The sequence below is a fragment of the Onychomys torridus genome, chromosome 21 (assembly GCF_903995425.1).
Source record: "Onychomys torridus chromosome 21, mOncTor1.1, whole genome shotgun sequence".
In the NCBI taxonomy this organism is placed as follows: domain Eukaryota; kingdom Metazoa; phylum Chordata; class Mammalia; order Rodentia; family Cricetidae; genus Onychomys; species Onychomys torridus.
The window spans coordinates 1,935,454-1,956,210 of record NC_050463.1 but is presented as its reverse complement, the minus strand read 5'-3'; the positions used below and the strand labels follow the sequence as shown (position 1 = coordinate 1,956,210).

At 60.0% G+C, this 20,757-nt stretch overlaps 2 protein-coding genes across 2 annotated transcripts; one reads left to right on the top strand and one right to left on the bottom strand.

The window, feature by feature from the left end:
• Nucleotides 1-221: 221 nt before the first annotated feature.
• Nucleotides 222-11,149, top strand: Lingo3 (leucine rich repeat and Ig domain containing 3). The gene is made up of 2 exons (XM_036171224.1): nucleotides 222-521; nucleotides 7,970-11,149. The coding sequence occupies exon 2, from the start codon at nucleotides 8,016-8,018 to the stop codon at nucleotides 9,786-9,788; it is 1,773 nt and encodes a 590-aa protein (XP_036027117.1). The 5' UTR covers nucleotides 222-521; nucleotides 7,970-8,015; the 3' UTR covers nucleotides 9,789-11,149.
• A 4,027-nt stretch (nucleotides 11,150-15,176) lies between these two features.
• On the bottom strand, nucleotides 15,177-17,861 carry Oaz1 (ornithine decarboxylase antizyme 1). The gene is given in 6 exon segments (XM_036170889.1): nucleotides 15,177-15,598; nucleotides 15,671-15,756; nucleotides 15,827-15,999; nucleotides 16,079-16,165; nucleotides 16,167-16,224; nucleotides 17,619-17,861. Coding segments are annotated over 6 exon segments (684 nt in total). The 5' UTR covers nucleotides 17,765-17,861; the 3' UTR covers nucleotides 15,177-15,464.
• Between the last annotated feature and the right edge of the window lie 2,896 nt (nucleotides 17,862-20,757).

Genomic DNA, 20,757 nt, shown 5'->3' with positions numbered 1-20,757 from the left:
CTCCACCAGGCTGTGTGTGCAGAGAGGCACAGCGAGCAGGCACGGTGCGGGGGCGGAGTCCGGGCGGCGGAGGGCGGAGGGCGGGCAGGGCCCAGCGGGGAGGCACAGCAGGCTCAGGGACTCGCCGAGGAGCCAGGCCACTCAGGGATGGCACTTGGCAAACCAGGCAGGTGTGCGGTGCAGTGCAGATGGTGGAGGCCTGGCCTGGGAGGGAGGGGGCAGTGGAGGGGTTGGCGGTTTCCAGAAGGTTCCAACGGGGCAGCCTGCCGTATCTGGGGAGCCCCTAGGACCCGGAGGTGCCAGGCACTCGGGGTGCCTGGGGGCTGAGTCCCCATCTGCCCCCGACCTGCTCCAACACGTGTCGCGCGCGCCCCTCGCAGCCCGCGCGCTCCCTGGCCATGCGCACGGGGATGCGCGGCGGGGACGCGCACGGCGGAGCCCGGGAGGCGGTGGCGGCGGCGGCGGCGGCTCGTGGCGGCTCCGAGCGGCCCCCGCGCCCTGTCCGAGGCGGAGCCGCCCAGGTGAGTGGCGCCGCTGCAGTCCGGGGACCCCCCCGACCCCCCTCGCGCGCTCCTCTCCAGCCCCTCTGCGCCCCCGGGAAACTTCAGGGTTCTCTCCGCCTCCGGGAATGCAGAGTCGAGGGGATTGAGGGGTTCAGCTCCGGGAGCACCCCGGGGAACGGCGGAATGGGGATGCGCACTGCGGCAGGGGGACACCCGGGATGGAGCCGCGGCTTGGCGCCCTGCGATCCCCCGCCAGCCGGTGTGGGGCGGTGCGCGCGAGATGAATTGGGGGTGGTGGTGGTCCGCACGCGAGGACTCGCGCATATTCGGGGTCCCGTCCCCGTAGGGAGCGCCTGGGATGCTAGGCAGACCCTGCACACACACTCCGCAGGCCTGTGTCCCGGTAGCGGGCCCGGTGGTGGGGGCGTCTGTCCATGCCATCCCAGAGGCCAGGCCCGGTGTCCCCTGGGTCCTGGGGCCTGGCCAGGGAGGCCACTGGGCCCCATTCAACAAGTTGGGAGACACAGAGCTTGGGTTCCGGTTGGACAAGGGTGCGGTTCCCGGCCCAGCTCCCAACGCCGGAGTCCCTAAGACACAGGTGTCCCTCCTCCCGGCGGGGGGACTCAACTTGGGGGTCTGATGCATTTGGGGACCGGTATCGGTGCCGGGCAGCTTCTCGCGGGGTGGGGGGACCTAGAACCCAGGCCAGGCCTGAGACACCCCTCCTTTCCTGCGGACACCGGGTGCCCGGCTTTGGTGGTGGGGAGGGACTGTTGGGACCTGGAACCTGGTGAGGACTTTTAGCAAGAACAGATCTGTCAGGCCGAGGTGACCCAAGAAGGCTCCCCGGAGGAGGCATCGGGCTACCAAGATGTAAGAAGGGTGTTGGGGTGGAGGGGGAGAGGGGTTCAGCTGGGAGCAGCACCCCTCGGGGTCCTGAGGGCCCGTCCCCTCCGATCTGCTCCACGGACACCGAGTGAGGTAGGGAAAGAGAAAGTAGGCGCCCAGGATGGGGGTGCCCAGGGGCGGTCCCCTCAGCCTCCTGACTGCTCTTCCGTCCCTGGTTCCTTCCTACAACTGACACCCCGTCGGGACCACCACTTCCCCCCAGGATCGAGCGCCGAGCGTCGTGGTGGGATGCCCTCCGCTCCCACCCATGCAGCATGCATGCATGGCGGGCCTCAGTGTTTCCATCTGTAGAGTGGGGGCGGCGGCTGCCATCCACCCCCAGATGCAGCCATGCTGTGATCGCGCCTGGAAGGGTGGGAGCACACAAGGTCCCAGAGCCGAGGGTTTGTTCCTCTACCCACAGGGCTGTCACTCCTGGGCATCCTGAGTCACTAGCGACTCACCAGGTAGGAAGCCTTTTAGCAGAACTTCCCAGCAACCTTCGTGGTGGGGGTGGGCAGCCGGGGTGAGCCGCCCACTACCTCCCCTGTCTGTCAATCTTGAGCCTTGAGAACCCTGAGGAGTTGGCAGAAACGGAGCTGGCTGAGGTGAGTGAGCTGGGGTGCACTCCGACCCCCAGGCTCCGTGCCCCCTCCCCCGGATGCTGACATTTCTGCTAGGGGCTAGTGTCCCCAAATCTAGAACCTTCCTCCCCGTCCTGCCGCTGTGGGTGTTGGGGAGCCCACTGCTCCCCTCAGGCACAAGCTACTAGAGAAACTGGGTCAGGAGGCCCCCACCCCCGAGACGGTGGACAGGGACCCACGGCAGATGGGAGGTTAATTAGGGCTTTAATGAATTGTCGTGGATTGAAAGCCCCAGGAGAACCTAGATCTAGGACGGAAGAGTGAACCAGCCCTGGAGGTGGGGGGCTGGGAGAGCGTCCCCAAAAGTGCCCTCGGAGAGGAGGGTGCTCGTGGGAGTGTGCCAGGCCTGTCCCTGCCCACTTCATAGCTATACTGTTATTGTGGTGGGGGGACCCAGGGGTGACAGGCAGGAGCCACCTCAGAGCTTCCCCAGCGGGCCTCAGTGTTTTGTGGCCTAAGAGGGGACAAGGGACCTGGGACCCCAGCACACTCTGCCTCCCTGTGGACTGAACACTTCTCTGTCAAATACCCCCCCCCCCAGAATCTGTAGTCAGAGAGAGTGAGGGGCTGGCCGGAGCAGGTCCCCACAGCCTGGGGCCGGAGCAGGTCCCCACAGCCTGGCTGCGGCAGAGGCCAGGGCTGGCAGCACCTGCGTCCCCCAGCAACAGGAAACTGCCGGGCTGCCAGGAACCCACATACCACTCCCTCCTCCAAAGCATGGTGGCCCTGGGTAAGAGTCCCCCAGGCTGCTGGAAGAAGCCACCCCCTGCCACAGGGACGCACGCCCCCTCAGACCCAGGCAGGGCAGGCGGGCCCAGAGAGCACGGTCCCCGGTCTCAGTGTCTGGAGGCCTGCATCCCTCGGCTCCTGGCGCCGTCCTCCCTCTGAGAACCCATGTCACGGAATCTTCACTTCTTTCTGCCCGTCTCCCTCTGACAAGCTCGAGGTGACTGGGCCACAGTGACCCAGGATGGTTCTCCGCCTGGGCACACCGGAGGTGACCAGTCCCCAGGGCCCACGATGGCCCCATTTCCATAAAGACCGAGAACAGCGCCAGGCACACAGTAGGCATCCACTAAGTGCTCCTTGAATGAGTGAGTGAGTTGGAGATCCACTCCTGATCAGGCAGCACCTGGTCGAAACTTCTAGAAGCAGGCCAGTGTGTGGAGGAGCTGCTAGGCTGAGATCTCCTTCACACCTCAGCCCAGGGGCCCTGTTTGGCTTCAGCAAAATGGGAAACTGAGGCTGAAGAGAGATGAACGTCTCTCTTGAACCACAGGGACGTGGTTGCAGACCCCTGGCCCTGGGTGTCGGGACCCTGTGTGTGCGTGTGTGAACACACGTGTGGCAGGCAGAGGACCGTGTGGGTCCGGGGATGGGCTCAGGCCGCCAAGCGGAGTTCTGACCATGCCGTTGATTCTCTTGCTCTGTATTCCTCCGTGGCTCCCTATTGGCCAGGCACTGAGTGCCTGGTGCTCCCCAGTCCTCCTGGGCACAGGACAGGGGTGACCCCCTCCAGGTGCTGCCCTTCCCTGGCCTCAGATTCACTTCCTTCCGGAAGGTTTTCCAAACCTTCGGCTGATTTATGTGTTCAAATCTTCTCCGTCCGCTCACCCTCAGTGATCGCCGGGACAGGCGCCATCAGCCACCCAGTGTGGGACTCGATGGTAGGAGATGCCCAGAGACACCCGGGGGCTGGAGCCGGGGTGCCTTTGGGGTGACCGAGGCTTGAGTTAGGCCCTGGGGGTCCGCTGGAAACCGTGGGGCTCCAGTTCAGGGGTGACACGCGCCAAGCGTTGGAAGGACAGTGACTGGGCAGGCCGACCCCGCGCAGCAGGCCCAGGCTCCCAGGTCCTGCCAAGCCGCTGCGGTGGCTTCTCATGCATATTAATGAGTCGTGTCCTTGAAGCCTTAGGCCGGGCTGTCCCCTCCACAGGGCCGCACCGGGCTTGTCAGACCCCTAGGCCCAGCGAAGGCCATCTCAATGGTGGCTGCATGGGCCGGCCCAGGCAGCCCGGCCCCAAGGTTCCACCGTGGGGCGGGGTGACAGAGGCCAGAAGGCTCCAGACTCTGGTCCACAAGGCAGCTGTCCCTGTTGTCTGGAGCAGAGCCTTGCAGGGACCTTTGGGGACAAAACTGTCCCTTTGCTTATCCTTTATTTTTGCAATGTTAGGAATGGAACCCAGATCTCTCACAGGCTAGACCAGCGCCCCACCCTGACCACGCCCCCCAGCCCCTCACTGGGGATTCTAGGCGGGGCTCCACCCTGACCACGCCCCCAGCCCACTCACTGGAGAGTCTAGGTGGGGTTCTACCCCTGAGCCACACTCCAGCCCTGTTTTACATTTTATAATTAAATTTATTTATTTGTTTATCTGTCTATCTATCTATCTATTTATTTTGGTTTTTGGAGACAGGGTTTCTCTGTGCAGCCCTTACTGTCCTGGATCTCACTCTGTAGACCAGGCTGGCCTTGAACTCACAGAGATCTTTCTGCCTCTGTCTCCTGAGTGCTGGGGTTAAGGGAATGTACCGCCATGCTTGGCTAATTTCCCCCCCAGATTTATTTATTTATTTTATATGTACCGTATGTTGCCAGAATGTTTGACTGCACCACATGTGTGCAGTGTCCCAGGAAACCAGAAGAGGGCGCTGGGCCCCCTGGAAACGGAGTTACAGGGGTTGTGAGTCCCGACATGGATGCTGGAACCTGAACCCTGCAGAGCATTCGGAACTCTAACCACTGGACTATCTCTCCAGCCACTTTCCCCTTTTTTATTTTGAGAGTAGGAGTCTCACTAAGTTACAGGTTGTCCTGAAATTCCCAATTCTCCTGCCTCAGCTTCTGGGAGAACAGGTCTGTGATATCGCAGTAGGTTTGGGGTATCTTTTCATTCTTAGTTTTTGACAGCGCTGCCAGCACCTGGTGGGGTGTCTGTGGGGGCTGAGCAAGGCACCCCCTTTCCTGCCTGTGTCAGACAGTGGGGTCAGGACAGCTGAATCACCAGGTGTGAGACTGGGATGTGAGGAGCCGGGCCTCTGTCCCTGGAGCGGGACTGGGGGCCCCGGGGTGGTGCACACAGGACAAGAGTGTGCCCTCGTGGCAGCTTCCTACGTGGGTGGTGGGGATTTGAACTCGGATCTTCTGGCTCCTGTGACAAGCACTTCATGACTGAGCCATCCCCATCACCTCTGCTCACAGCTGCAAGCCACAGAAGTGCTCACGCCTTGAACCCCTCACAGGTGTGTGGGTGGTCTTTGCTCCGGCCTCCCAGGTAGCTAGGCTCGGAAAAGAACCTCTAGTTCTTTAGCGGGCCCTACTCACACTCGTCAGCCCCTGGGGGACTGAGGCCGAGGATTGCTGACAGTGTGAGGTCTGCTGGGGCTATAGTGTCTCAGAACCCACAGCAGGATACACAAACGCCAGAGAGCGAGACACTCCAGGCGGGCCCAGGACCTAGAGGGAAGGCCACACACAGACCACGTTCTCAGCACAAAGGAGATTTATTTGCCCCAGAGGGACAGAAGGCAGAGATGGAGACACAGGAGACGGAGGATGAGGGAGAAGGAGAAGGGACAAGGGACAGGGAAAGGGTATTTGTCCTGGAGGACAGAGGACCGCCTCTGGATAGGAAAACGGCATTTTATAGAGGCACAAGGGGAAACTCAGCCTTAGGATGAGTGGTCTGTATTGATCAGCATGTTAATTGGGGAGGGGGGGACTTCTGGTTGCTGGACCTTCTAGTCATTCTCAGGAGGAGGAAGAGGCCAAATAAGGGAATAGATGGCGGTGGCTAGCTTTAGGAACAGAATCTAACGCCTGAGTGAGGAAGGGGAACAGGGGAGAAGGGCAAGGCCTGCTGGAGCCCTGCTCACCCGCCCTAGAGGGCCAGTGAACCCTCAGAGGGGAAGAGGGGACAGAAACCAGCCCGTCCAGCCACATCCTCCCTGCACCCCACAGCCCCACTTCCCAGTGCCCCAGACCCCCTCTCCCTGCCTTCCTCAACATCAGGGACCTGAGGCCCAGAGGCCCGGGACCCAGTGGCAGGGCCACCCAGGAATTCCAATTCCCCCGCTGTCATCAGGGGCCAGGGATCCGGAGCCTTCCGCCCTACAGTGTGCTCAGGGCTTCAGAGGCGCAGAGAGGGTGTACCCTTGCCTGGGGCGGGGGAGTCAGGAACCTGGGATTCCACTCCCCTACCCCAGCTAACGCCCAGAGGGCAAGTAAGCTCCTTCAGGCCCAGGAGGAGGGCTGACAGGGGCTCCAGAGAGCGTCCCTCCCGGTCCCCCCACCTCAGCGGCTAACACACCCGCAGAGGAGATGACAGGCCAGGCCTGCCAGGAGAGGTTAGAGTTGAAAAACTAGGTCACCCTCTGAGTGGCCCTGCTGGGCTGGCTCAAGAGCCCGCTGTCCCCGCCTGGTGGAGTAATTATAGAGAGAACACTTGCCAGGGCCCCGAGGGAGCTGGTGGCTGAGCTGTGACAAGCCCGGGTCAGAGGGGGTGCAGCGGCCACCAGGGACCGCACAGGGAGGCTGTGGTCCGGGGCGGGGACCAGAGACCCCATTGCTGCCGGCCTGTGGCTCTGTCTTTCAGAACTAGGTTCTTTTCCGAGCCTAGCTACCTGGGAGGCCGGAGCAAAGACCACCCACACACCTGTGAGGGGTTCAAGGCGTGAGCACTTCTGTGGCTTGCAGAAGCTGTGAGCAGAGGTGATGGGGATGGCTCAGTCATGAAGTGCTTGTCACAGGAGCCAGAAGATCCGAGTTCAAATCCCCACCACCCACGTAGGAAGCTGCCACGAGGGCACACTTCTGCCTCTCAGCTGACAATGAGGGATCACTAGGAGGATCCTTGGGGCTCATGGCTGGACAGCCCAGCCCAGTGAGCAGACTTCCGGTCCCACTGAGAGTCAGTCTCAAAACTACATCCTACGTGTGTGCACACACGTGTGAACATACACCCCAGAGAGAAGGCAGGATTCCAAGCGGGGCTCTACCCTGACCACGCCCCCAGTCCCCCTCACTGGGGATTCTGGGCGGGGGCTCTCCCTGGCACCTGTGCCCTCCAGTCTCTGTTCTCACAAGCCGGCATACTCAGTCTGTGAACACTGAGAACAGGCCGGCAGCGCAGGTCTTGCCTGGGGCCTTCAGCTGCGGACATGCTATAAACAGCTGCCTGGCAGATGGGAAACCATGCTGCAAAAGAGGCCAGGCAGCCCAGGCCAGCTGTCCCTCCCGACCCGGACCCCTCGGTCTGGGCTGTAGTCCGGCTGTCTGGGGAAAGCCGGTCCAGCCTAGCCAGGCAGGCCCTGCGGGCAGTCTCCGCATCCTGCCCTCTCTGGCCCTCCGTCCACACCTGGAGTCAGGGCCACCCTAGAGCACTGGACTCCAGAGCATCCCACAGCCACGGGGTCACCATAAGTCACCAACTGGGTGTCCTTGGAGGGAGATGCCTCTGTCACAGCTCCAGGGTGTCCACCAGGCCTGGCATACTCGGTCCCTCCGAGGCCCTGGGCAGGGTCCTTCCTGTCTGTCTGAGGCTCAGGTATCACTCACTCAGCTGTGCCTCTATCTTCAAGGTTAGCCTCGGCTACATAGTGAGCTTGAGGCCAGCCTGGGCTACGAGAGAGCTTGTTTTTAACCTCATCCACTTGTTCTGAGTGGTGCACCGGGTCCTGCTGAGTGGGCTTTTTGGGAGCTGGTCTTCACTGCGCACAGCGTCCTCAACGGCGGCCCTGCAGGCGTTGTGTCAGAGCCTCCCTTTGTGGACTGCCGTGCTGCTTCTGCCGTCTGTCCCCGGGCCACCGTGGGTGTGCGTGGGGAGACTTCCCGAGTGTGCAGTCGTGGGTCAGCGTGTCTGGGTGTGTCTGGCTGGGATTAGAAGTGCCCAAGTGCCGTGGAGAATGATGTCAGGCTCCCCTCTCCCATTCCAGGTGTCCTGGACGATGCTGGCGCGGCCCTAGGCCCAGACCCTGCACCATGACCTGCTGGCTGCCTATGCTGGGCCTGCACCTGCTGCTGCTGCCCACCGCCCCTCCCTTGGCCGCGGGCTGCCCCGCGCGCTGCGAGTGCTCCGCGTCCACCCGGACCGTGGCCTGCGGACGCCGCCGGCTGACCGCCATCCCCGACGGCATCCCGGCCGAGACGCGCCTCCTGGAGCTCAACCGCAACCGCATCCGCTGCCTGAACCCCGGGGACCTGGCCTCGCTGCCCACCCTAGAAGAGCTGGACCTCAACCACAACGTGATCGCCCACGTGGAGCCCGGGGCCTTCGCCAACCTGCCCCGCCTGCGCATCCTGCGTCTCCGTGGCAACCAGCTGAAGCTCATCCCGCCCGGCGTCTTCACGCACCTGGACAGCCTCACGCTGCTGGACCTGAGCGAGAACAAGCTGGTCATCCTGCTGGATTTCAGCTTCCAGGACCTGCGCAGCCTACGGCGGCTGGAGGTGGGCGACAACGACCTGGTGTTCATCTCCCGCAGGGCCTTCGCGGGGCTGCTGGGGCTGGCCGAGCTCACCCTGGAGCGCTGCAACCTCACCTCGCTGTCCCCGGAGTCGCTGGGCCACCTGCGGGGCCTGGGCGCTCTGCGCCTGCGCCACCTGGCCATCGCGGCGCTGGAGGACCAGAACTTCCAGAAGCTCCCGGGCCTGTCGCACCTGGAGATCGACAACTGGCCGCTGCTGGAGGAGGTGGCCCCGGGCAGCCTGCGCGGGCTGAACCTCACCTCGCTGTCCATCACGCACACCAACATCACGGCCGTGCCGGCCGCCGCGCTGCGACAGCAGGCCCACCTCACGTGCCTCAACCTGTCGCACAACCCCATCAGCACCGTGCCGCGGGGCTCCTTCCGGGACCTGGTGCGCCTGCGCGAGCTGCACCTGGCCGGCGCCCTGCTGGCTGTCATCGAGCCGCAGGCCTTCGTGGGGCTGCGGCAGATCCGCCTGCTCAACCTCTCGGACAACCTGCTGTCCACGCTGGAGGAGAACACGTTCCACTCGGTGAACACGCTGGAGACGCTGCGCGTGGACGGCAACCCGCTGGCCTGCGACTGCCGCCTGCTGTGGATCGTGCAGAGGCGGAAGACCCTGAACTTCGACGGCAGGCTCCCGGCCTGCGCCACCCCCGCCGAGGTGCGCGGCGACGCCCTGCACAACCTCCCCGACTCCGTGCTCTTCGAGTACTTCGTGTGTCGCAAGCCCAAGATCCGGGAGAGGCGGCTGCAGCACGTGACCGCCGCCGAGGGGGACGCCGTGCGCTTCCTGTGCCGGGCCGAGGGCGAGCCGGCGCCCACGGTGGTCTGGGTGACGCCCCAGCACCACACGGTGACGGCTGCCAGCCGGGGCCGGGCACGCGTGCTGCCCGGGGGCACGCTGGCCGTGGCGGACGCGCGGCCCCAGGACAGCGGCACCTACACGTGCGTGGCCAGCAACGCCGGAGGGAACGACACGTATTTCGCCACCTTGACCGTGCAGCCGGCCGCCAACCGGACCCAGGGCGAGGGGCACAACGAGACGCAGGTGGGCGTCCGGTTCCCGCTGGACCTCACCACCATCCTGGTGTCCACCGCCATGGGGTGCATCACCTTCCTGGGCGTGGTCCTCTTCTGCTTCCTGCTGCTCTTCGTGTGGAGCCGCGGCCGAGGGCAGCACAAGAATAACTTCTCCGTGGAATATTCCTTCCGCAAGGTGGACGGTCCGACGGCCGCGGCCGGCCAGGGCGGCGCGCGCAAGTTCAACATGAAGATGATCTGAGCCGCCCCCACGGTGGGCTGGTGGGGGAAGCCCTCAGCCCCATCTAGTCCCAGATGATCTCCACCTATGCATAGTTTTTCCAGGGGCAAGCATGGAGGCAGAACGTCCTCGTTTTTGCAGACATCCACGGGACCGTTTTGAGCAGATCATACCTTTTGCAGTTCCTCAAGTGTTTTCTAACGGTTTCAACCTGTCTTTTCCGCCCTCTGCTGTGGCTGCTGGGCTGGGACCCCAAGTGGCTGGGGACACTCAGGGTCCAAGGTTCCCTAGGCAGGTGCAGGCAGGCAAGGCCTCAGCAGTCAGGTCCCCCAGACGCCTGTGGTGGGAGGCCCCTGGGGACACCGGACAGGCGCAGTGCTTGCAGTAGGTGCCTCTTGGGCTCACTTTGACGCAGCCGGGCACACACAAGGCCCAGGGCTGCAGGGGCCCTCGGAGGACAGGCTGTGCCCTGGTCCAGCTCCTCTTCACCACTTCTTGGCCAACAGCCAACCCAGGGCTGCCCCAGGCCCTGCTGAGTGGCTGGGAGTCACTGAGGGAGCCCTCCCCCCCACCAGGAACTTCCACCTGCCAGTAGAAGCCATGTCCCCACCTCCCCTACAGGTACCTCCGCCTTGCCTAGCTGTCCTGGACTGCTTGCAGGAGGCGTGGCTGCCCTGGGTCCCAGGAGTACCTCTAGACAGGCCAGCCATATCCCCTTTGCCGCTCAGCAGATGTCTATCCCAACCAGGCCACTCCCGGTGTCCACCTCTGCCCCTGCAGTTAGAGCACTGTTGAGGGGGGCCTGGGGTAAGACAGACTGCAGCTCTCCTGCCCAGCTGTGCCAGCTGTGGTCCACTGGGCACCTCGATGTCTTCCGTTTCAGACTGAGCGGGCAGCCTTTGCCCTGTGTGCTGAGGCCAGGCCTCGCAGGGCCCTCCTGACTGTGTCCAGAGAGAAAGGCAAGTCCATGCAATCAAAGACTCAGACCAAGCGTGGCTGGTCTGAGCTTGGCTGGGAACATGGGGAGGGACCGGTTGGTCCTGCCTTTCCCAACCTTTGCATCACACACAAACTGGTCAACAGGACACCAGTGACTGCGTGGAGCGGCATTTCTAGACTCCATCCCCGAGCCGGACAGGACTGACCCCTTTAGTCCTGGAGTAGCCTCTTAGCCCGTTGCCATGGCAACCCTGAGGGCCCTCAAAACAACAACCAACAAAATCCAAGTGCCTTTAGAGTCATTAAAAGACAAGGAGGGGTGCACTTCCGGCAGGGTTAGGGGTCACAAAATGTCAGTACGTTACACTGGGGTTCCCCATTCCCACTCTCTATCTTCACCCCGCTGTGTTTGACTGAAACCCAATAAAACAAAATGATTTGATACAAAAGTCAGGTTTTTATTATTATTCCCATGTGGGGGTGGGAGACAGTGTGGCCGGGTCCCTCCCTCAAGGTTGGGCAGCTAGGTGGCTCTGGCTGCAAGGATGACCTGGGAGAGAAGCTGGAGTTGGCAGAGACCCCTGCAGTGCGCTCCGCAGCACTGGGGTGGTGGATCAGGAGTTGAAGGTCAGCCCTAGGAACATAACAAACTGGAGGCTGAACTGTCGAGACCTAAGGCTGAGGCTGGGGTTCACATTCTCACCTCAGACAAATGGTGTCAGCAGCAGCTCTGTGCTGTGGGATGATGCTCTTGCACACTGTAAACATTAGTCACTCGCATTGGTTTAATAAAATGCTGACTGGCAGGAAGTGTAGGCCTGGCGACCAGACTAGGAGAATTCTGGGAAGAGGAAGGGCAGAGAGTTGCCAGCCAGACACAGAGGAAACAGGACGAGAATGTCTTACTGAGAAAAGATAGCAAACCACGTGGCTAAACATACATAGAAATGAGGATTAATTTCAGTGTAAGAGTTAGTCAGGAATAAGCCTGAGCTACTGGCCGAGCATTTACAAGTAATACTAAGTCTGAGTCAATTATCTGGGAAGCGGCCGCTGGATATTCGGGAACTGGTGGGCAGGCCAGAAACTTCCGAAGACAGCTGTGGGACATGTCTGTCATCTCAGCGGAAACTTCCGGAGCTCAAGGGCAGGTGGGCTACAAGGGAGACAGTTCAAAATAAAAATGAATATAAATTGGGAAGGAGTGGAAAAGTGTAGGTGGTAGAATGTGGGAGACAGGGTATGGGAAAGACCCTTTCCGTACACAGAGGACAGCCATCTTCCTGTGGCCACACAGCAGAGCAGAACAGGGCTGGGAGAGCTCTCTGGCAGACAGCCCACAAGCTCTGTAGTTGGGCAGAGGCACCAGGAACTTCCTAGGTGGTCCCCAGGAGAACGTGAGCCTCAGGAAAGGGAAGGCCCCAGGGTTGCCGCCTCACCTGCACTTCTCCCTCCCCACAGCTCTCGGCTCTGAGACACTCGGCTGTCTTTTTATAATTTATTCTTTTTATAATTTATTGTTTTTAGAAATAGGGTTTCCCTGTGCAGCCCTGGCTGTCCTGGATCTCACTCTGTAGACCAGGCTGTCCTGGAACTCAGAGATCTGCCTGCCTCTGCCTCCCGAGTGCCGGGATTAAAGGCGTGCGCCGCCATCACCGGGCTTTATTCTTTATTTTTTGAACTCGGGATTCTCCTACCTCTCCTCCTTCTTGCTGGATGACCATCTTTGCACCTCCCTTACCCCTGCCCCAGGGCTAACTCACTTCAGGGTCTCAATTCCTGGCTTCTGTCTTCACAACATCCCATCCTCGAGGATGCCAGAGGTGAGGGGTGGCCCTGGGAAGGCCCCTGCCCCATCCTGGGCCTGACACTTTCCCTTGTCAAGGGGACCTAGGTGAGCTACTGCAGGGCCCTAGCTTTGGGGCTGAGTTCTTTGGGACTAGGCCCTGTGTGTACAGCGGCTCTGTTTCCTCCCGAAGTCCTCTGGGCTGGACATTACCCGTGTCCCAGACCTGGAGCGGGTGCTTCCTAGTGTCCTGAAAGATGATTGACAGTTTCCTGGGGAGAAGTCAGTCCAGGGAAGGAAAGCAGCCCATGGCGACCACAGAGCACCATCACAGGGGTCACAGGACTAGAGTCCAGGGTCACCTCCATCTCAGGGGGTCCTTGGAGGCAAGAACCTCATCAGTCTCCTCAAAAGGCACACTAGCTGTGCACATGCTCTGCCTACAGGTGCCCCCAGATCCCCATAACAGCAAGAGCAACTCCAGCCACCCACAGTGGGTGGCAGCTACCCGGGCCCAGGAAGAAGCACAACCCAGAGGCCCCACATAGGGAATTTATGGTCCAAACAAGAAAACATGTTCCCAAGCTGTTATTCCAGCTACTTAGAGACTGAGGCAAGATTACTTCAAGACCAACTTGTATATTGTGAGATAGGCCTGGCTCAGGGACAGATGCCCTGCTTAGAATCCCCCAGTAGGGGGCTGAGAGTGTGGTCAGTAGCAAGTAGTTGCCTAGCATGTGAAACCCTGGGTCCATCCTCAGCAGGAGGAGACACAGGCTGGAGAGACAGCTCAGTGGTTAAGAGCATGCACAGCTTTGCGGGTCTGAGTTTGGCCCAGCACCCATGTTGGCTGGTCTACAATGGCCTGTGACTCCAACTCCAGGGGGGACCTGATGCCTGTGGTCCCCTCAGGCAACCCCACATACATGGCACACATATACTTGCATACAAAACTCAATAAAAGTTGCCAGGCATGGTGGCATTCACCTTTAACCCCTGTACTTGAGAGGCAGAGGCAAGAGGATCTTTGTGGCCAGCCAGTTACACTGAGATGCTGTCTCAAGAGAAAAGGGGGGGGGGGGGGCAGGTGCCAGGGCCTCTGCCTTGCAGGGGAGACCGGCTGTCTGGCTAACATCTCTTGGCTTCGCATGCTGTTAACCCTTGCACTGCTACTGGACACATCTGTGAGTACACCTTTTTGGGAGCGTGACACCATGAACACGTGGTAGGGAGTGATTGTCTCTCCCTCCCAAGTGTTCCCAGATAGAAAGGGGTTGTCAGGCTCCCGTGGCACTAATGCTAGAGACTATCCTTAGCAGCCTTTTTTCTAGTCTGCTGTGTAGACCAGACCAGCTTGTAGCACAAATCTTCCCATCCCAGCCCTCTGGTGACTAGGATAACAGGTATGGCCTTGTTACGGTCTCCTAGGGAGGCCACTTAGGAGGCCACGGTCGGGGAGAGCTGGCCACAGGCAGACGGGGAGCCTCGAGCTGTCCCAAAAGGCCTGCCTGGGCTGTCAGGTCCTCATCAGGTGACACAACTCACCCCACCATCTGAATCCTGGCTCACGGCTGAGATCCCGAGACCCCGAAAGCTCAAAAGACTGCTGCTCTAGGTGGCTCAGTGGGATCATGTGACCCCAAGATCCCTGAGGGTGGGTCCCCAAGCAAACCATGTCGCTACTAGGTCAAAAAACAAGACCACCTGGGGTAGTGACACAAGCCAGTCGTGCCAGCACTCACGAGCAGAAAGCTCATGAGTTCTAGGACATCCTTGGCTACAGGGAGCTCAAGGCTGGCCTGGGCTGTGAAATACCTGAAAAATAGCACAAAGGAGCTGCTGCCAGCCAAGGGACCAGTCTCCTTGAGGGTAGGCAGCTATTTATGGGACTGGACGGCATGTGTAACCCACAGCACCCCATGTGCCAGGAGAGGAAGATACTCCAAAGATGGCTGATGCCTGGAACTTGGGACAGCCTAGCCACTGCCAAGGCCTAACCTTTATCTCCCCCACCCCAGACACACACAAACCCTCGACACAGACCCCACCTAAGGGCAAGTTCTCCTGTCTACCCACTGCCCGCCCCCAAGGCTGGGCTCCACGAGAGCAGGCCTGTACAGAGTCAGCTCGCAGTGGCCTAAAATGACACTCTCAACTCGGGCCCCTTCTTGGACACATTCACCCCTTAGTGCCGTCCACTAGTCTCCCAGACACACCACAGCATGAGGTGGTCAGGGGCCCTTTCCTGCTCACATACCACTCACACTCAACCTCGCTAGGTCCTTGAGCCCACCACAAACACTAATGCTGTAACTGAACCCTATGTCCTACCTACAACCCCACTCCAACCTGAGGCCGCTCCAGTGGCACAAGTAGCCATGTCTACACCCTGGCCAGCTCAACACCCAGCTCCTGCCCGCCGTCTCCCACACCCATCCCTGGCCAGCAGGTGACACTTCATCCCTGTGAAAGTACATCACGGCCACCTTTAGCCAGTTGCCTGGGGAGCTGTCAGATTCCACAGCTTCACAACTGTCCTGGGCACCCCAGCCCCACCCCACATTTATGCAGTGGTTCAGCAGTGCCTGGAGGCCAGGGCTGCAAAATCCCAGAACACTCCCTAGTTCTGAGCCAGAGCTGACAGGAGCCCAACCCAGCCCCAGAGGCAGGACACAACACAGGACGGGTGAGCAAGATCACTTTATTGGGTTTGAGCCAGGGAGGTGACACTATTTATCTCTGCCAGGCTTCAAAGGAGGCTGCTCTAGCACAGGTCACCTGACCACCTTAAACAGCAATAAAAAAAGTAAAATAGAAACCTTTATTTAGAATTAAAGCCAACACTTGAGTATGACAAACACAGCATTCAGCTCAAAGAAGCACCCGCTAATGGAGTGAGCGTTTATTCTGCACAATCACGACATGTGGAGAAACCCGGGAGAGGGCACAGGGACACTGGGCAGGGCTGGCACCTAGTCCTCCTCGCCCGGGTCCTCTCTCTCCAGCGTGTAGACCATGAAGCAAGCATCGGGTCTCTTGGGGACGAGGGGATGCCCGGGTCTCACAATCTCAAAGCCAAGAAAGCTGAAGGTTCGGAGTAGGGCGGCTGTGGGGGACACAGGGTCAGAGCCTGAGATGCCAGACCTTCCCTCCCTGGGGGGCCCACAGCAACACCCACCTCTGTCCTCACGGTTCTTGGGGAAGCAGATGAAAACGTGGTCGGCCCGGAGCTGCTCCTCCGCGAACTCCAGGAGAGCTGCGAAACTGAGGAGAGCATGTGGCCATTAGCCACCAGACCCCAGATCCCCTATAACCCCACAGGAAAGTGGCCCACCTGTCCTTGCTGCCCTCAGGCAGAGGCCCAGCCGGGAGCTCGATGTAGAGGCCACCACCGTTCCACACCGCCCTCCAGGTGACCTGCTTGGCCTCCGTGAGCGTGGACTGGATGCTCAGGACCCTGGTCTTGTCGTTAGACGTTGGCTCCTCTGTCACATTCAGCCGCTCGTCCTGGGGGAGCAGGGCTGTCAGGACGGCCAGCTTACTGTGCAGTGGCAGGCACCGGGAAGCACGCCCCACAGGTACTTACGGAGTAGAGGACGCTAGCTGAAAGACTGTGATCCCGCTGACTGTTCCCTCGCCCACCTGGGATCTTCAGGGGTGGGTGAGGGACATCAGGAGCACCACCGAGGCCCCGGACCCAGGTTACTACAGCAATGGAGGGTGACCCTAGAACTGCAGAAGACAGTGCCCAGTGTCAGTAAGTGGCTGGGCTCCCCGAGACTGTCCACTCCAAAGCCGCGGACGACAGTGGTCCTACCTCACTGCCCTCACCTCTGTGGCTCTGCCCCTTCTGGAGTAAAGTAGGGCCCCATCAGGCCCACAGGCTTCCTCATCTCCCCACTGTGGTCCACAGCAGGGAGCTGGGCCATCCTGCCCCCCACGCTGCCAAGGCAACCTCCCATGCCAGGCCACCTGGCTCCTCTCTGAAGCTCAGACCCAGCCCCTCTTCAAGTCCCACCCTCCTCCTCCTCAGCCTCCACAGCAACTCCCAGTTGCTACCCTCACCTCTACTTCACCCAACGCCTCACCCAAGCTTTGGAGTCACAGAGAACCAAGTCCCCTCCCCTTCCCACTGTCACCCAACAGGACCCAGCACAGCCCATATCAGAGTCCTCAGTCACCCCAAAGCCCGCCCACCACCACCTGCCCTTCTCAAACCAGTCCCCATCCTGTACCCTTCAGGTGAGACCCTCCTCCGACTACCCAAGTCACTGCACACACTTCAACCGCCAAGTGGACCCAGTCCACACGGCGCCCAGAACCAGGCTCTTCCACCCGCTCCCACGACCCAGCCATCACTCCCTGCCACCCCAAACTCCCACTCCACGCCCCCAAAACCCGACCACTTTCAAGGTCCTCCCAGAACATACCCGAGTCCACCCACAGGAGAGAGATGCTCTCTACACACGCACACACACACACACGCACACACCCGTCCACCCACGGTACTGGCGCCCATCAAACACCAAATGCAAACTAAACCCGGTCTCGCCCCAACCTCTCCCCGAACCACCACCCCTAAACCCACACAAGCCCCTCCCCCAGCCCAGCCCAGCCCCTCCCACCAGCACCCGAGATCCCAGTCTTCTGCAAAGTCCTTCCCGACCGGCCCAGGCCCTCTGCCAACCCGCGCGCCCCCACCCTCACCCCGGACCCTGCACCGCCCGACATCAGCTCCGAATCGCAAATCCGAGACGCAACCCCAAACTCGGGGTCCGACCGCACCCCGAACCTGACCCCTCTGCACGCCAACACTAACGCGCCCACCCTCCCCCAAGCCGCGCCTGGTCCTCGGCCTGCGACTCCCCAGTTCCGAGCCCGAGCCCGAGCCCGAGCCCGAGCCCGAGCCCGAGCCCGAGCCCGAGCCCCGCGCCGCAGGCCCCGCCCCGCCCCGCCCCGCCCCCGGCGCGATGGCGGCCGCCACAAAGGGGCGGATCTCGCGCCGTGAGACTTATCTGGCGCCCCGGGGCCGACCCCGCTCCGGGCCTGCGCGGACGGCGCCTGCCCCCGGGCCTGCGCGGACGCGGCTTCCGGACGCTTCGCCGCGGCGGGGGCAGGGCGCTCACCTCTCGCTGCTGCAGCCGCCGCGGCTGTGCTGACTCAGGAGCGGCATGGTGCGGCTGGCGTGGAGCGTGGCGCTGCGTTTGTCCCCTTCCTTCTCTCTGGCGAAGCAGTGGCTGTTGAGGATCCGCTGCAGGGAGGATTTCACCATCCGGCCGCTGGGGTCCGAAACCAGCAAAACCTCCGCTGCACTCTCCGCACCGCCGCCGCTGCTCGCCGTTCGCAAAATGGCGCCGGCGTCGACGCCCGCATTTATACGCGTCGTCACCGCAGGCCACGCCCCTACACGCAGGCGTGAGCGCGACCGCGTGCGGCGGTGGAGGAACGGGGCGGGGCCACGCCGGACGCCCGGAAAAACCAACCGCGTCCCGCCTCCTCCGGCCTCTGATTGGCGGATATAGAAAAACAGACGGAAGGCTCCCGTTGGTGATTAGTTGGCGCTCGGAGAATCCCGCCCTCGAGTGTTTGCGTCACTCTGCGGGAGGCAAGACAGGAAGAAGCCGACGCGTCCCGCCCCTACGAGACTCTGACTGGTCAATGTACAAAAATGGACAGAACTGGCTCCACTGAGGATTGGTTGGAGCGCCGACGAGCCCGCCCTCGAGCTTTTGTGGCGTGGGAGGGGCGGGGCCTCGGTGAAGTCGCCGTACACGACGCAAAGCCCCGCCCAGCCCAGCCCCCACGGCCAGGCCTGGGGTCCTGAGCGCCACGCCGGGGCCAGGACCCGCGGGCCTGCGATTGTGTCGTGTGTCGCCGCCCCCGTCTCACGCCCCCGTGGCCCCTGCAGTCACCGGAGCCGCTGGCCGGCGGCGGGCCGAGCGCCCATCCCCTCCCCGAAGGACTCACTCCAGTGACCTTGTCACAATGAGTAATTGCTTCTCCAGCGGGACTCTGCGTCTTCACAGCAATTTACAGTTTAAAGGAAAATTAAGTTAAATATTTAAAAGAGATTATTCCAGTCTTCAGAAATGTTTCAAGTCCAATTTAAGCAAAACTTGAAGCAAAAATTTAAAAACATTTCAGCGGAAAACATTCTCATAGACCCAATTTTCCCCGTTTTATTTCGTATTTTCATGTCCTTTGTCTTTCTGTTTCTTCCCCACTCCCACCCCCCAGGGTTTCTCTCTTTCTCCCCCCATACACACACACTCACACCCACACACACACACACTCACACCCCACACATACACACACCCACACACACACACTCACACCCACACACACCACACCCACACATACACACGCACACACACACACTCACACACACACTCACACACACATACACACACACACTCTCAACACACACACATACATACACACTCACACACACCACACACGCACACACACACCACAGACATACACACACGCACACACACACACACACTCTCAACACACACACATACATACACACTCACACACACACTCACACTCAGTCACACACTCACACGGTTTCTCTGTGCAGCCCGGGCTGTCCTGGAACTCATTCTGTAGCCCGGGCTGTCCTGGATCTAGCTCTGTAGCCCAGGCTGGCCTCGAACTCACAGAGATCCTCCTGCCTCTGCCTCCCGAGTGCTGGGGTTAAAGGCGTGTGCCATCGCCTTCCAAACAGTGTGATCCAAACAAAAACCAGAATTCAAGAAAAGTCCGTGCAGTGGTGCAGACAACACCTCCAAGCTGAGGCAGCAGGATTGCTGTGAGTTCCAAATCAGCATGGACTGCAGGAAAGTCTCATGCCTTTAAATAAACAGATAAAATTCAGGAACTTGGCTGGGCAGTAGTGACTGCACCTTTAACCCGTCCTCCAGAGGCAGAGGCAGGCGGAGCTCTGTGAGTCTGAGGGTAGTCTGATCTACAGAGTGAGATCCAGGACAGCCAGAGCTCCAGAGAGAAGGCCTGTCATCTCTAGAGAAGAAGCAGCGGCTAAGGGCCCTTACGGCTCTTGTAAAAAGACAAGCTTGGTTCCTAGCACCCATGTAGTGACCCTGCATCACTGTGGTCTGTGTGCACACGCACATTTAAAAAAAATTGAGGGGTGGGGATTTAGCTCAGTGGTAGAGTGTTTGCCTAGCAAGCGCAAGGCCCTGGGTTCGGTCCTCAGCTCCACAAAAAAGACAAAAAATAAAAAATAAAAAAATAAAAAAATTGAAGAGGTGGCTCACCAGATCCTGTTAGTAAGACTTGTCTTCTGTCCTCTGTCCTCTTCGGACACGTACATCACAGGCACATACTCACACTGAACCACACAAATACATCCATCCTTAAAAATAGTGGAAATGAGTGAGTGGAGAGCGAACTCCAGAGGTTGGAGCACTGGCTGCTCCTTCAGAGGACCTGGACTCAGTTCCCAGCACCCACATGGCAGCTCACAACTGACTATAACTCCAGTTCTGGGAGATCTCACACCCCCTCTGACCTCTGTGGGCACCTGTACCCACATGGTGCACAGCCCCCATGCATGCAGACAAGACACATATAAAATTCCCTTTTTTTTTTTTCCCAAGACAGTTTCCCTGAGTAGCCCAGCTGTCCTGGAGTTCATTCAGTAGACCAGGCTGGCCTCATACTGTGCCTTTTGAGACTAAACTTGGTCAAATATAGCCTATTCCAGCAGCAAACTGACTTAAGCAGCCACATTTCACTTCCAGGTGAAAATCAGAACTAGCTTCGTGCTTGGAATACATTTGCATGTGGGAAGGAAAGCCAGAGCTCTCGGCTGTTCAGTGGGGACAGATTGATGGAGATTAAACCTCTCATTCACCAAGCAACATACTCTGTGCACTCGTGCTAATTCAGTAGCAGCTCACATCTTCGGAGGCGGGCTTCTTTCAAACTGACCAAACAAAACTGCTGCTTCCCCGGGCCTGGTGAGATGGCTCAGCGGTGGAGAGCAGAGGACCCAGGATCAGTTACCAGCACCCACAGCAGTGACCTTCTAAGATTGCTTGCACCCACACGGTGAACATAACCTCACACAGGTACACATATGAGAATTCCTAGCTGCTACTTTTAGACTGCACTTCTTCACACAGTTCTGTGATCATTTTGTGATAGGGTTGGTTGAATACAGGCTCACACACACAGAGGTGTACTAGTTGAGTGAACCTCCAGTCTAATGGTAACAGAGGCTTCTTCAAACTTCTCAGA

Coding starts and splice junctions, on each gene's coding strand:
- Lingo3 (XM_036171224.1), top strand. CDS start 8,016: ATGACCTGCTGGCTGCCTATGCTGGGCCTGCACCTGCTGCTGCTGCCC.